Source organism: Pogona vitticeps, chromosome 6 (assembly GCF_051106095.1).
Source record: "Pogona vitticeps strain Pit_001003342236 chromosome 6, PviZW2.1, whole genome shotgun sequence".
Taxonomy (NCBI): domain Eukaryota; kingdom Metazoa; phylum Chordata; class Lepidosauria; order Squamata; family Agamidae; genus Pogona; species Pogona vitticeps.
In genome coordinates this window covers 118,321,368-118,337,574 of record NC_135788.1, presented here as the reverse complement: position 1 = coordinate 118,337,574, position 16,207 = coordinate 118,321,368, and the positions used below count along the sequence as shown (strand labels likewise).

The following is a 16,207-nucleotide window of genomic DNA, read 5'->3' as shown; positions in this document are numbered from 1 at the left end:
TTTTGTTTTTGTTTCCCTTCCCTTCTAGGTGTGTCTGGCCTCCTCTGTCCTGCCCGTGGTAGCCATGTCCCCCTGCGTAGTCTTGATTTTGGTGTCAACAACCTGGATGGTAGCGTCCGCTGCTGATGGATGCAATAAGGCACTCTGTGCCAGTGATGTTAGTAAGTGCCTCCTGCAGGTGAGATGCCAGAACTGCAGTGTCCACGTGCCTTTGATCTGAATGGAAGATAAACAAACACAGGAAACTCTGTACTGCAGCTAAACAAAACTCAGAACATTAGTGTATAATATGCAAAAAAAATCAACAAGAGTGTATCAACAACTTATATCAAACCGTCAAATAATATACGTTCACAATGTTCTCTCTGACACTAAGCAAGTAAATAATAATAGTTTTCTGGTATAAACATGGGCAGTCCAGTGTTTTTACTCATAAAAGATTAAAGTCTAAGGTCTGGAAGTGTTGAATAAAAAGTCCATCTAAATAGTCAAAATCTTGGATCCTTGGGGTCACTGATGAGCTCCAAGCCTAAATAATTGTCCACTAAGCTCATTTTGTGGTATTTTACTTCTTGAGAAGATACCATATTTTTCCGTGTATAAAATTATACTGCTGTCTAAAATCTTTAGACTAAAATTGAGGGTTGTCTTATACACAGAAGTAAGCTGAGGAGGAAAAAACAAGTGGAGGGGAAAGCAGGGATCAAAGTGATCCTGCAGGGCTTTTATCCCTGCTTTCCCCTCCACTTGCTAACCCTTAGCAAAAGGAAAGCAGGGATCAAAGTGCTGCAGGATCGCTTTGATCCCTGCTTTCCCCTCTGCTTGCTAAGTCCCATGGGGCTTAACAAAAGGAGGGGGGAAGGATCAAAGCAAACCTGTGGCTGTATAAGAGGGAAAGGGATCAAAATAATAATAATAATAATTTATTGTCATTGTAAGTATATACACATACAACGAAATTCACTGACACCCAGAGACCAGACACATGCACACACATAAAATTCCCAAACACTCCCCACCCACTAAAAGTCCCCCACTAAAAATACAAACATCTACACCGCAGGCCAAGTTACACAGTCCAACTAATTATTCACTACTGATGGTCTTTAAGCTCATTATTAATTGCAATTATAGCTCTGGGATAAAAACTATTGAGAAAACGTGTGGTCCGAGTCTTAATTGTTCTATATCTTCTGCCAGATGGTAACAGTTCAAAAAAGTTATAAGCAGGATGGGAAGAGTCTCTCAGGATGCTATGTGATTTCTTTAGACAGCGGGATGTGAAGATGTCATCCAGGGTTGGTAGCTGGAGCCCGATGATATTCTGGGCAATTTTAATGGTTCTCTGTAGAGCTTTTTTTGTCCGCTACAGAGCTACTCCCAAACCATGCCAGAATGCCATAGGTTAGGACACTCTCAATGGTGCTACGATAGTATGACAGAAGCAAATGCTGAGATAAATTTAACTTGCCGAGCATTCTCAGGAAATACAGCCTCTTCTGTGCCTTCTTCATTAGCATGTTGGCATTTATAGTCCATGAGAGGTCCTCTGAGATGTAAGTACCCAGAAATTTAAAACTACCAACTCTCTCCACTTCCTCACCGTTTATGTACAGTGGTAAATGTACATATCTCTTCCTCCTAAAATCAATTATGAGTTCTTTAGTTTTTTTGATGTTAAGTGTGAGATGATTTCCTTTACACCAAAGTATCAACCTTTGTACTTCCTTTCTATAAGCAGACTCATTGTTCTTATTTATGAGCCCCACCACTGTCGTATCATCCGCAAATTTAATAATTGCATTGGTGTTATACAGTGGGGTGCAATCATGTGTGTACAGGGAATAGAGGAAGGGACTTAGCACGCAGCCCTGGGGAGCTCCTGTACTTAGTACCAGGGTAGAAGAATGGTGAGATCCCATCCTTACTGACTGTGGCCTATCTGTCAGAAAATCCTTTATCCACATGCATATCTCCTGAGGTAATCCCAGGTTGATCATTTTAAAAAACAACCTATTTGGTAGAATGGTATTAAAAGCAGAGCTATAATCCACAAACAACAGCCTCGCATAAGTTCCCTGATGTTCTAAGTGGCTCAATACAGTATGGAGTACAATGGACACAGCATCATCAGTAGATCTATTTTTCCTGTATGCAAATTGCCATGGGTCCAAAGAAGGTGGAAGACTAGCCTTAATGTAATCCAGCACCAATCTCTCAAAACATTTCATAACAACAGATGTTAAAGCTACTGGTCTGTAATCATTGAGAGATACCACAGCTGACTGCTTGGGGACTGGCACTATAATAGATGTCTTCAGGCAAGTGGGGACTGAACACTGCAACAAGGATAGATTGAAAATATCCGTAAAAACTCCAGCTAATTCTGCAGCACAGCCCCTAATAACTCGTCCCATGATTCCATCTGGTCCAGCTGCCTTTCGAACATTAATATTCTGGAAAGCGCGTCTCACGTCTGAAATCTGCAGTATTAGTGGTTGTCTGTTGATGGTAGATTCTAGTGATGTATTATAGACAGTAGGTGCTGGAATAATGGTTGTTCCTGTTTCCACCTCAAAACGGCTGAAAAATTGATTTAACTGCTCAGCCAAAAAATCACTGCTGCTACACAGACTGTTTTTGTTACTCTGACCAGTGATTTGTCTTAGGCCGTGCCACACTCGGCGAGTGTCAGAACTTTCAAGGTGTTGTTCAATTCTCTGGCTGTACATAGCTTTGGCATCCTTAATGCCCCTTTTCAGTTTAGCTCTAGCCTCTCTGTACTGTAATTCATCACCAGAATGAAAAGCAGCATTTCTGGCTTTTAATAAAAGGCGCACTTCTCTATTTAGCCAAGGCTTGTTATTAGAAAACACTCGTACTTGTCTGGTAGTAGTAACAACATTGATGCAGCTTTTGATATAAAACAGTACTGTTGAGGCATAAGTATCAACATTGTCCTCCTCAAACAGTGCCCAATCAGTGCTCCTAAAGCAATCTTGAAGTTGCTCAGATGCATCCACTGGCCACACTTGTATTTCTCTAATTGATGGTCTGATTCTTTTAACAAGAGGTCTGTATGATGGAATCAAAAAAAGAGATATATGATCTGACTGTCCCAAGCTAGGCAATGGCTTCGTCTTATATCCATGTATGATGTTACTATATACCTGATCCAAGGTATTTTCCCCTCTAGTGGGACAGTCCACATACTGATAAAAGTTAGGGAGGACGGTCTTTAAATTGGCTTGATTGAAATCACCTGCTACCACCAGCACTCCATCTGGGTAGGCCTGCTGCTGTTTGCTGATAGCAGTTAACAAACAACTCAAAGCTGTGGTTGTGTTAGCATCAGGAGGTATATATACTGCTGTTATTATAATAACATTAAACTCACGAGGCAGGTAAAAGGGGCGGCATTTCACTGCCAAATACTCCAAATCAGGAGAACAGTGAATGTCCAGTATTTTAACATCTGTGCTCCAATTATCGTTTGTGTAAACACAAACCCCTCCACCTCTGCTCTTCCCAGATTCAACAGATCTGTCTGCTCGATGTACTCTGCGTCCTTGTAGTTCAATTACCTCCCCTGGGATGGAAGAGTCAAGCCATGTCTCTGTAAAGATCATAACGCAACAGTCTCGAATATTTTTCTGTAGGGAGATAGTAAGTTCCAGCTCCTCAATCTTGTTGGGTAGAGATCTAACATTTGAGACAAAAAGACTTGGCAATGCAGGCTTGTGATGATTTTTGCCTAACCTCACTCGTAGACCGGCCCTGCAACCTCTTTTCTGCTTGCGTTTTCTCCGTGCTCTTTTCTTCCTGACAGGGAGAGCAGGGGGAGTAACCCCCGGATATGCAGGCTGTCTTAAAAGCTCAGCTGGGATGTTGTAAGTTGAGACCGTCGATTCAAAGTTGTAACCTTCTCTGCCAATAGATAATAATTCTTGTCGACTGTAAATTACTTGTGCCTGAGCATGTAGAGTCCGTAATAAGGGCCGATCTCTGGAATGCCTAGCCGCTGCAAGTGCTTGCGCCGCCATCTTGACCAACAAATGATTGTGCAGTCGTGGAATTGCTTCGATCCCTTTCCCCCTCCTTTTGCTAAGCCATGTGGTGCTTAGCACAAAGGGAGAAAGCAGGGATCAAAGCCATCCTGCAGCACTTTGATCCTTTTTATCCTATATTTGCTAAGCCCCACTTGGATTTCTTAATTTGGGTTAGAAAAGTGGGGGGCATCTTATACTGTACGCGGAAAATACAGTATCCCTTGGTCCTCCAAAATGCTGGAAAGAGGAACATTCATGAACAATATAATTCAATATAGTTCAACTCCACATGCTAGCATCCTCTTATCAGTATGTTGGCTCTCTACTGATCAGGGAAGCCTTTCCCGAACCTGTGGCTACCGAACCACATGTCCCCTACCCTTCCAAGTTGAAAGGGGTGGTTCAGAGCACTGAAAACCACAAAAATCATGTTTTCTCAATAGCAGGTGATCATTTTTCTCAGTAGTGGGTGGAAATGATCCATCCGTAGCAGGGGCTGTTTTGTGGCACGCAGCATCAGACAGAGAGGCAGCAATCAACCTCCTTCTCGAGGAGGGCTACCCTGACTTCACAGAGTGAATTATGTCTTGCTCTCCGGTTGGGGCACAGCTGGAGAAGTGATGATCACCTTAAGATGAGCCTCGTGGTTGCTTGAACTGTTCTTCCGGGCATCTCTTGGCAGGAAGTGTGCCAGTGCGAAGCCAACCGTGCCGGCTGCCCGTGCTGTCGGGAGTGTGCCTTTTGCTTGGGCAACCTGTGGGAGTCATGCTGCGAATGTGTGGGTGAGTACATTCCTGGGGTTCACAGAGCCCCAAGCCTTAACTGGCACACCATGCTGGTGGAGGTGGGGATACATCAAGAGATCTGTATCTTTATGGCGGGCGGGGTGAAGACAGTGAAAGAAATGGAGTAACAGGCAAAGCTTGATACATTTGGCCAGTTCCCAGAAGCCCCTGGCCACAGACCATCCTAGCAGGGGGAATTGCCAGAGTTGTACCTCAATGGTTTAGCCATCTTCCTATGGAGCTAGAGGTTGGGGGTTCAATTCCCCCCACTGTGCCTCCTGTGACTAGAGCCAGCCTGGGTGGCCTCGGGCAAGCTGCACCGGCGTCCCAGAGCGCCCCTAGAGGAAGGGAAGGGTAAAGCACTTCTGAGTCTTCTCTACCTGGAAAACCCTGAAAAGCAAAGCCATAATTCAGAACTGACTTGACAGCGCAGGACTCTTAAAAAAAATAAAAAGTAATTCTTTTGCTAGCATTGGAACAGCTTTTGCTGGTCATGTTCTCCGAGAATTCTAAACTTCAGGATGGAGGAGGCTGAATTATTTTGCTCCGGTGCGCCTGCATGATTTGCTGATTGGTTTTTAGCCAATTTTGGGTAGGTGGGAGGTAAAGAAAGAGGGTGTGGCATAGGGGCAGAACACGTGTTTCAGATGCAGAGGGTCCAGAGTCAATGGCAGCCAACTTTGGTTAAAAGGGTTGGGTCACCACTGAAGGGGCTACCTCTTCCAACAGAGGGTGGAGCCACCAAGGCATTGCCAGGGGAACAAAATTTAGAGGGACCCCCAAAATCTAGAGGTGAATCTATTGGTCAGTGTTAGAAAAACAAACACACCCTACCCTCTGTTGACTTTCCTTTTCCCCCAAGGGATTCTGGGAATTGCAGTCCAAAAAAAAAAGCAATGTTTCCAGTAGCTACTGGATAGCTCAGTGGCTTAGAGCACTGGTTCTTAACCTTGGGTTCCTCAGGAGTTTTGGACTGCAACTCCCAGAAGCCTTCACCACCAACTGTACTGGCTGGGGTTTCTGGGAGTTGCAGTTCAAAAACATCCGAGTAACAAAGATTAAGAACCACTGGCTTAGAGGCCCATCAAGTCAGGATCTTGCCCAGCCACTCCAAATTAACTGGATCCTACAGAAGGAGAAACGTTGGTTCTCCCTTCTCCCACGAAGGTCTTTGTGAGGAACGCCCCGCGTCCGCCCCTCGGTCCGTCCAGCGAAGCTCCATGCATAACCTGATGTCCCCTGTGCCCTCCCTCTTCCGGGCCCTCACGGCCATCTCGGACAACGACTCCCCCATGGGTTGGAGCGTCTTGACTCTGCCGGTGGAAGAGGAGCTGCAGCAGAACCATGTGGAAACGGACCACCTCCTGCTGGGGCCCCACACAGGTAGGTGAGCAGGACAGGAAGGGCTGGGAGGTGCCTGCTCTTGGAGGAGGACTGTGGGAAATTCTGGATGGCTCAGTTAGGGGGATAAGATGCACAGTGCGCTGGCTGCACAGGGGAGTGGGGAGTTCGAAATAAACAGGCCCACCCGCGCACTGTTAAGCTTCTCCACCAGTCTACAGAAATCGGAATTTCCAAGATGAGAAGCTAGTAGAGATCACCCCCAAAGCGTTTTGATGTCTGGGGCAAAGGGCGATGCTCTGGCCTCCATGATGTATGCAGAAGCGGATGGAGCTAGCAAGTGAATTTTATTTCAATCCTGGTGATGAGGCACTGCCTTCCACTGGCTATGAGGCCAGCTGGTCAGGCCAGGGGAGCGCAGGATCCGTGTGTGCCACGCGCACGGCTCTGTCCTTCAAAAGAGGAGATGGGCCGGAAGGATCATAAAGCACAGCTGAAAAGCAGAGGAACAACCAAGAAAGAGCCATTGAGGATGGGATTTTTGGGTTTCTTGGACTACAAATCCCATAATTCACCATTCTGGGAGTAAATGCTTCTCAAGCTTGGGTCGCCAGGTGTCCTTCAACTACAGCTCCCAGAAATCCTGGCCAGCACAGCTAGTGGGGCAGGCTGCTGGGAGTTTTAGTTTGAGAACATCTAGGGACATTGTGGGAACTATTGCTGTTGTTGTTTTGTGCTGCCACGTTGCCTCCGACTTATGGCGACCCTATGAATCTCCAAAATGTCCTCTCCTCAAAGCCTTGCTCAGCTCTCGTAAAACCAAGCCTGTGGCTTCCTTTAGAGAGTCCGTCCACCTCGTATTGGGTCTTCCTCTTTTCCTGCTGCCTTCCACTTTTCCCATCCTTATGGTCTTTTCCAGAGAATCCCCCCCTTCTAGTGATGTACCCAAAGCAGGACAGCCTCAGGTTCAATATTTTTGCCTCCAGGGGAGAGTTCAGCTTTCATTTGATCTAGTCCCCTACAAAGCGCCTTTTTCAAGGTCAACGTGGAGAAGATGCCAGCGGCACCCATTATTCTGGGCTCACCGCAATGGCTGTGAAATGTCCCCTTCTCGGTTGCAGGCTTGGTGTTCCCCGATGCGGAGAGCCTCAACGCCACAGCTCCACCTTGCCAGTCCATTTACTTCAACGAGTGCCTGTCTATGAGCCGATGCCGGTCGGCTTGCCAGTCGGTGGGAGCGTGGCGCTATCGCTGGTTCCACAACGCTTGCTGCCAGTGCCTGGGTCCCGACTGCCGGGGCTATGGAGGAGCTCAAGCTCATTGCTCTAACTGCCAGGAATAACAGGCTGGATCTCTCGTTCAGACGCACGCAACCACACTCACAACGGGTGTACTTCTTTGCGACCTACCCCACCATCGCTCAAACGGTCTTCCCACTCCTCTTTCGCCCACCGCTTGTTTCTCCTTTGACTCGCGAAGCACATAAAACTCCATCAACAGCTCATGTAGTCCCAAGCGGAAGAAATACAATGTTGGTAAAGTAAATAAGAAAGCTGTTTTGGATGCCAGTAATCCTAAGGATGCTGGTCGTGAAAGCTGAAGCAGGGTTCGCTTTCAAGCGACTACCTGGATGAGAGACCACCAAGGAACGCCAGGAAAAAAATTGTGGTAAATACGACAAGTTTGAGATGGGATGATGTACATTTCTTCCCATTGATCCCATGACTCTGGATACAAACCTTGGTCAGGTTTCTCCCCATGTTAATCATAATAAAGAAATATTTTTACCTGTTTGTTGAGTAATGTTTAACACACACACACACACACACACACACACACACACACACACACACAAACTGTGAGAGACCAGGACAAGGGATGGGCTGAAGAAAATGGCTTTTCTGAAATCCCGTGCGAGTCAGGAGGTGAGGCTGAGGAGCCTGACACCGAGGGAGGCCCGGAAGGAAAAAACAAGAAACCGGGCCTTCTCGGCGGTGGCTCCTCGCCTATGGAACAACTTACCACCTGAGATTCGCGCATCCCCCTCGCTGGGTATTTTTAAGAAACAACTGAAAACATGGATGTTCAGGCAGGCCTTCCCCCTTTCCAGCTAATACCCAATTATACTTTTTCTTAATTCTTTTTCCTTTCTGCTATAATAAACCCTGTTTCTTGCCATCTTTGGGAAAATTTTATTTTATGTTATTTTTTAATGTAAATTATGTTATGTGATATGTCATATGTTTAATGTTATAGTGTATGTTGTAAGCCGCCTAGAGTGGTCACAACTGACTAGATAGGCAGGGTATAAAATAAATAAATAAATAAATAAATAAATAAATAAATAAATAAATAAATAAATAAATAAATAAATAAATAAATAAATAAATAAAACAAATTAGAAGTAAGGATGCAGGGAGGCTCCTTCAGCTGTGGGCCTGCCAAGGTCACCTGGCAATACCTTTTCTTTGTTTGTTTGTTTGTCCATCCCAAGGCAAACAGCTACAAGAGGTTTGTTGAAACCTCCTTAGCAGCCCACAGATTGTGTCAGCCGGGAGGATTTTAGTGCACAGATGGGTCTTGAGAACCAGAGAAGACGGCAAGTCTTTGGTCCAGAGTCCCTTTTAAAAACAGTATCTTCTCCCCTGAAAAATGAGAGGGGTGGGCTACGCATCATGAGCAGATAGTCCAAGTCACTGGGGGGGGGGGGAACCCAGTCGGAGTTGAGTCACCAGTGCAACCCAAGTCTGACTTGACGGTGAGTCCCGTGGCTCAAGTCCCATCCCTGTTGAGAACCCAAGTAGGCCACGCTGGACTCGCGGATTGTCTGAGCGCTCATCTGCTCTGCCACATTTCTTAGTGACTTCTGCCTCCATAGCGATGGTGTCCCTTATCATATTTCGCATGCATGCCATAGCAAGCTCGGCACACCAGCAGTCCTTGCAAGGAAGAGGCTGGCGGGGCAGACGGACACCTCCCCAGTGGCAAGTGGCCCCGCTCCCATGGCTTGTGGGACTGTTGTGTGCGGCTAAGTAGATGTGGGGCCCATCCAGAAGGCCAGGAGGAAAACCGCTCCCTTACGTAGCCAAGAGGGAGGCAGGATCTGAAGAAGAGTCTCCTACCACCGCCACGTCTCCAGAGTGGAACAGCCACAGGTACAAGTGGTGCCTCGCTAGACAATAACCCCGCATGACAGTTTTTTCACTAGACATTGGCTTTTTGCGATCGCAGAACAGTGATTCCTATGGGGGAATTCCGCTGGACAGTGTTTGGTCCCTGCTTCGCAAACCGATTTTCACTAGACGACGATTTTGACAGCTCCCTCCATGCTCTCAAAATGGGTGTTTTCGGGGCCTAAGCTTTGCAAAACAGCGATTTAAACAGCTGATCGGCAGCTCGCAAAGCGCTTTCCTATGTCTGATCTTCACTAGACAACGACTATTCTTCCCCCATGGGAACGCATTAAACAGGTTTCAATGCATTCCAATGGGGAAAATGCTTTTCGCTAGACAATGATTTCGCTAAACAGCGATTTCAGTGGAACGGATTATCATCGTCTAGCGAGGCACCACTTTATGTAGAAGCTTCTTCTGCCCTTTGCTCTTAGGAACCTACACGGAAGAATCGTTTCCCAGGGGTCAAAAAGAAGCTAACAAACCAGCTACTGAGCATGTTCAAACAACAGGGAGGATGCTGCTCTGTCAGGAGGATGCTGGCTCTGCGCAAGAGCTCTGAGCAGGAAAAAACCTGGCTTCAGATTCCAGCTTTGGCCGCTTTTTGTTTTAAAGTCACTTCAGCCAGAAAGCCTCGATGGTTTCCTCTGATGTCCCGGCTCAGTTTCTCCAGGGGATTTCTGGAGTGGCAGAATCCAGATATTTCCCCTCCAGACTTGCAATCTTTTTTTTTTTTTTTTGAAACAGTTACGCCCCTTATTTCAAATACTTCCCTAGAGCAACTCCTAACAAAAAATATATCCGTCCTCTCTTCAGTCTTCCCTCTCCGGGCAAAAGGAACAACTTGCCTACGGGTATTCTAGAACAAGTGAAGCCACAATCATGCCTCTGAGCGCGTGCAGAGTCCAGGACCCGCCGCTGTCCATCCGAGGGGGGGGCTTTGTAGGTAAGGGGCGTGGCTTTCCCCTGGACCCTTCTTTATCAGAAAAGAAAAAAGGGGGGGAGGAGAAAGAAAGAAAGAAAGAAAGAAAGAAAGAAAGAAAGAAAGAAAGAAAGAAAGAAAGGCGAAGCCGGGATCCCCGCCCGTTGTCTTCCTCGTGGGTCCCCCTTCTCCAGACAGAAGCAAGCCCTCCGAGCAACCAGGCCGCCCCCCTCCTCTTTCTGCCGATGGCGGGTTCGTGGCTTGCCCGCCGGATCGGGCCAAGCCTTCCCTCCCTGGCCTTGGGCACCCCAGGCCGGGGAGCCGAGCGCGGGCGCCGGGCGGGTCGGAGGGGGAAAACCCGGGAAGGGCCGATTTGGGTGAGTGGCGGCGATCGGGCGCTCCGAAGCCTTCGTGGCGTCCCCTGCCCGCCTTGGTCTCTCTTTCTCCGCCTCCCTCTTTTCCAGCTCCCCTTTGGAGCGCCGGATCCGGCTCTTGTCCCCCCTGCCTTGCCTGCTTTCGGGCATTCCTCCGGCGATCAGGTTTTGCTTGCTCGAGTGTCTTCCTTTCCCCTCGCTGGTCCTGGTCCGCGATTCTCAGCTGGCCGCCCTCGTCCTGGTTCCGATTCTGCTCCCTTTTGGGTGGATTTCGAGAAGAACAGGGACCGCTTGCTTCTCTTTCCATCTCTTCCTTACCGCTTCTTGTCCCGGTGGCTTAAAAAAAAAAAGCACCAGGGCATCGCCACCCGTTCCCAAAAACTGCCCTGTCTTGCAAAGGCGAAACCATGCGGTGGGGAAGATGGAAAGGAAAAGATCGGTGGGACAGAAAAAGAATATTGTTATTAGGATGATGCCCCTTCTTTCCCGTTTGTATTGTCGTCTTTTAAGAAGGGGTGGGGGTGCCGTCCAGTCGCTTCTGTTATTAACAGGCCCTGCTCAGGTCTTGCAAAGTCAAGCCCGTGGTTTCCTGGATTGGGCCAATGCATCGCGCGTTCTGTCTGCCTCTTTTCCTTTTCGCTGTTCCCAGTGGGATGTGTCTTTTCCAGTAAATCTTCTCTTCTCATGATACGCCCGAAGAACAAAAGCCTCGGGTGGAAAGGATCGCGAAATGGCACCAAAGAAGAACGGGTTAAATAACGTGGGAGGGAACACGGGGCGGTGTTTTCATATCCGTGTGAATGGTGTCTCAAAGAGTAACGAGACGAGTATTTGCCCCGAGGAGCCTAAAATCTGGTGGCGGGGAAGAGGTGTGGGAGAGAGCGAGAGAGCGCGCGGATCTGCCTGAGAAAGTGGATTTGTTCCAGGAAAGCCCTCGTTAAACTATAATGGCTAGTCTTTAACGCGCCATATTTCCCCCCATTGTATTTTCTTTTGTGTTTGCCGGATGAAGTGAAAATAGTTGATGCTTGGCGAGCAAAGGCATAGAGCTGAATTTTATCTATCGCTTTCACTATCGCTGCGCGTCAAGCCGGGTAGGAAAGCGCTGCGCAATGTCAGCTAAGATTGCGCGCTAAGGGGAACCAAGTGCCGTTATCTCGGCCTGGCACACAAAACTTACGAGGGGGTGCTGACAAGTATTGAGCCTTTCCCAGAAAAAAAAATGAGCTAGGAAGCTGTAACTGCCACACTATTCTACATATTTCCCCCCCCCCCGAAGTCAATGCACTTGCGACATTTGTCCTGCAGCTTCTTAAGTCCCTGCAAATAAAATTCTTCCGACTGCTGGTGTAACCACTCATTTGCAGTGTTATTTTCCTCCAGAATCGTCCCTTTAGGTGTCTTTTGAGTTTGGGGAACAGATAATAGTCAGAAGGAGCCAGGTCGGGAGAATAGGGTGGATGGGGCATCCCTTGAAAGCCTAAGGACGTCAGTTTTTCCACTGCTTCACCTTCAGTGCGTGACGGAGGTGTTGTCATTCAACAGGATGACACCTTTGGAGAGCTTTCCATGTTTTTCCTTGATGTTTTGCTTCAACTTGGTCAATGAAGCGCGGTAATCTTTTGCATGGATGGTTGAACCCTGCTGGAGGTAGTCCACCAGCAGAACTCCCTTCTTACTGTATTCCAAAGAACTGTTGCCATTTGCTTCTGCACCGACCTTCGCACTCAGAACTTCTTTGGCCTGGGGAAACCACTGTGCCTCCATTCCTTAGACCAGGGGTGCCCAACCTTTCACATTCCCTGGGCCACATTAGAAGAGGAAAATTTTGTTTGGGCCGCATGGGGGGGCAGCCCTAGCCGTCCTCCGCAGCCCCGCTCCAAGCGCGCTTACTGGCAGCTGCGATCTCAGACAGCAGAGGCTGCCAGCTTCGACTCCGGTGGCTTTATGGGGCCGGGAGGGGGTCCACCTAATCAGCCCCCTCTCCCCTCCCCTCGTGCTCCTTCCTTCCGTCCCTCTCCCCCCCCCGTTGTGACGTGCCCTGGCTGCATTCCGGCCGCAAGTGCCTGCAATGTAACTTGAAACTTTGGAATTTCTTTTAAAATAAAAAATTGCAGTGGGCCGCATTACAAGCCGACCTGGGCCGGATGCGGCCCATGGGCCACAGGTTAGATAAGCCTGCCTTAGACGGTTCCTTTGTCTCAGGATCATCACAGTAGATCCATGTCTCATTACCAGCTACCAGTTTGCCCAGGAAATCTGACTCATTTCTTGCAAAATGTTCCAAAATAAACCACCGATGACTCCACACATTTCCTCTTTGGTTCAGTTGTCAACAGTTTGGGGATCCACTTTGCTGCCAGCTTTCTCATTTCCGAGTCGTTGTGGATGATGGCACCAACTCTCTCACATGAGATTCTCAGATATGTAGCAATGCTTTTAGCTGATATTCGGTGGTCCTCCATGATCATGTCATGGATGGCTTTCACATTTGCAGGAGGCACAGGGACAGAAACAGGCCTTCCACTGGGTTTCTCACTTTCAACACTGAAATGGCCAGTTTAAAATTTTGGCAACCCAACGTTTAAATGTTGCATATGAAGGGCCCCTGTCACCCATAGTTTGTGACATTTAATCAAGGATCTGTTTTGGACCTTTCCCTTGGAGAAACAGGAACTTGGTTATGGTCCTATGCTCTTCCACATTGAACTTTTCTGGAGGTGCCACCATGTTCACTTTGGACCGGAAAATGAAAGTTAAGTTAAAATCATAGGTAGTTGATTTTTTGCACCTTTGAATATAGACAAATTGGCCAATACACTTTGCAATTTATAGCTTCCTAGCTCATTTTTTTTCTCGGTAAGGTTCAATACTTGTCAGCACCCCCTCATAAGAGCAAACACGCACAGCATCCTTCCCTTGCCACGAAGTAACCACAACAGATGCGTGACTAGGAAACATGGCTTGGAAGGAGGGGTGTGCATGTCACAGAAGCAGGATTTGCACCCAGCACTGAGACAAAATATATGTTGGTTAACTACCTGTTTCCACAGAACACGGTGATGGCTAAAGGGTTTAATTCATTCCGCTTCTTAATTCTCTCCCCCCCCGCCCCAATTTTACAAATAAGAACCAACTTTATGTACCTAGGCACATGGATGAAAAACAGGAAAGAAAAGTTTATTAAAATATTTTTACCCTGCCTTTCTCCCCGAAAAAGGACCTCAGACGGCTTGGATCATTAAAACGACAACATTGAAAGGTGAAAAAAAAAGACAGCAAGTATACGAATTTTTTTAAAAAAATTAAACTAGAAATCACATGAAAAATACAGCAAATACAAAGCAATACTGAAAACACATTTAAAAACAACAAAGTGCTAGGATTGATTTAAAAAATAAATTAAAAAAAAACCCCTCCCAGTCACTGAGGTCTTCGTTTGCCTGTGGAGGAGAGTTTAAGGAAAGGCGCCGATCGCGAGGAGCTGCAGCTCACGGAAAGAAAAGAAAAGAGGACACAAAGGGGGGCAGCCCAGCATCGAAAAGGTGGAGCCGGGAAGCCCGCCTTCCGACGCCTCTTAAAGAGACAGGATCCCGGGCATCGGGAACTCCGCCTCTCCTTTTCTCTCCCCCCCCCCACCGTTTCCCAGCGTGCACTGCAGGGAGTAAGGGGAGAGAAAGAAGGAAGCAAAGTCTCGAAGTGGGGGAGGAGTCTGCGGGAGGAAAAGTGAGTATATAGTAGATGAGAAAATGCAGCTTTCGGAGGCGGGGAAGGGATTTTAGCGCGGGGAGGGTGATGGAAGGCCCGGATGGTAGAGGAAGGGTTAGGCTGGGAAGCATGCAAAAAAAAAAGGGGGGGTTGAGGAGGTCTCGTGGGTTGCAAAAGAAGTAAGGTCTGCAAAGGGGCCTTCCTCGGGGCTGTTTATCCATTATCCTTCCGGAGGGTCGTTAAGCATTGTATTCTTCCTGCCCAGCAAAATGCTCGCTTTCACTTAATGGCCCAGATTAGGCTGCTAGGCAATTCTCTCTGCAAGGCTAGCTTTTTTTTTTAAAATAAACTTTGGAGGGTGTTGTTTGCTTTTGTTTTTATTCCTGGAGCTGTGATGAAGTGCTTTCACTTTAGGCATCTAATTTTCTGCTGCCGATTAAAAGTGGCATTAAGTGCTTGATCATTGCGATTGTTGTCCTATGGGCCATCTGGCTTCGTGGGCTGTTAAGAGTGAAATTGACTTTTTCAGTTTGGCTGATGCGGGCAGATGGTTTGGAGCTGAATTTTGACTGGATTTATTTTCTGTCCAGGTTTTAAGTTTCTAGACTGTATTAGCGATGGTATTCTGAAAAAAACACTGGGCTGTCCCAAAACAACCGCCACCTTTTAATTTAAAAGACTTTAATGGATGTGAGGAGGCACATGGGTTGTAGCAAAAGGGATCTGGGTAGAGGCGCTGACAAATGGGAACACGTGGAATCAAAAAGCTAGATTTAAGCCAGAGCTTGAAGGAATAGTTTTAAGGCAATTTGGGAAAATTGCAGTTCTGGACCACCGTTCCCGAGAGATTACTGGCAAGGGTGGTTGGGAGATTGAAAAAATAATAAAGTCTCCAGTGGTAATTTCCCCATGCAGTACTTTGCTTTTAGAATACCTGGTGGAATAGAAGAAAGAAAATATTTAAATTGTGCTCTAGCCTCAGGCCACATGTGGCCCAGGTTTCATACCCTAGCTATGAAGTATCCATTAAATCACAATCCCAGTAGGCTGCTGAGGTGCAACTGTTTGAACAAGTTGTGTTATGAGCCCAAACCCAGGCACATAACTCAAAAGGAGAGATGCGCACAGCTTCCTTCTCAGACTGATAAATGTGACCAGCCGAAAATAAGAACATTTGAATGGGTCAGAAGGTCCCGACCTTGTGCTAAACCCAAGGAGTTAGCAGGGAGGCTGTGCTAAGACCTAGTCTTGTAAGGTATTGGGTGCGGGGCTGTAGTATTTGGGTTGTGCTACCTGGGGCTGTGTGGTGGAATCCATCGCCATGCCTGCCACCCAAGTTCTTGAACATCAAAAACGAGGAAGGCGGGCCAGAATTCCTTTAGTTGTTTTTTGTTGTGTTTTGTTTTTATTTCAGCCGTTTGTTTACCACCCAATTCCCTGTAGTGTAGAGCAGTGGTTCTTAACCTTTGTAACTCGGATGCTTTTGAAGTGCGACTCCCAGAAACCCCAGTCAGGAGAGCTGGTGGTGAAGGCTTCTGGGAGTTGCAGTCCAAAACTCCTGAGTAACTCAAGGTTAAGAACCAGTGGTGTAGAGCACTACTCTGGGCATTTGACCTCATGGAAATAACCCTCCCATCTCACTTCTAACCTTGATCCACCTCACCCCGACTCCAGTCAGATCCCCAACAACCCAAAATCAACACTATCCCAAATGCACAATGAATATATAGCTGGCAGGTGGACAATCCGTGCTCCTAGTTAATGAAGGGGGAGAATTTTTCTGACGGCTTCCTTGAAGAGACTTGTCTTCAGCAGTTTCTTAAAGGCTTGGAAGGATGAAGCCTCTCTGGGAAGG

General features: G+C 47.3%; 2 protein-coding genes and 1 long non-coding RNA gene across 7 annotated transcripts in view; 2 read left to right on the top strand and 1 right to left on the bottom strand.

Annotated features, from left to right (window-relative positions):
- LOC140701380 (uncharacterized) lies at positions 1-12,626 on the bottom strand. The gene is made up of 2 exons (XR_013537674.1): positions 10,781-12,626; positions 1-216 (listed from the first exon to the last, which is right to left on the bottom strand). It is a non-coding gene; the product is annotated as an uncharacterized LOC140701380 (long non-coding RNA).
- Positions 44-7,966, top strand: LOC110087803 (twisted gastrulation protein homolog 1-B). Its single transcript, XM_072977048.2, has 4 exons — positions 44-178; positions 4,732-4,831; positions 6,002-6,217; positions 7,297-7,966. The coding sequence occupies exons 1-4, from the start codon at positions 65-67 to the stop codon at positions 7,515-7,517; spliced, it is 651 nt and encodes a 216-aa protein (XP_072833149.1). The 5' UTR covers positions 44-64; the 3' UTR covers positions 7,518-7,966.
- HOMEZ (homeobox and leucine zipper encoding) overlaps positions 9,289-16,207 on the top strand; it is a 10,760-nt gene continuing 3,841 nt past the window's right edge. For 3 of the 5 annotated variants that reach the window (XM_078378331.1, XM_078378330.1, XM_078378329.1), the window contains exons 1-2: positions 9,289-10,647; positions 13,865-14,370. The gene's annotated coding sequence lies outside the window, so the exon portion shown is untranslated. The remainder of the gene's footprint in view (positions 10,648-13,864; positions 14,371-16,207) is intronic. The other 2 variants (XM_072977045.2, XM_072977044.2) reach the window with 1 other exon arrangement.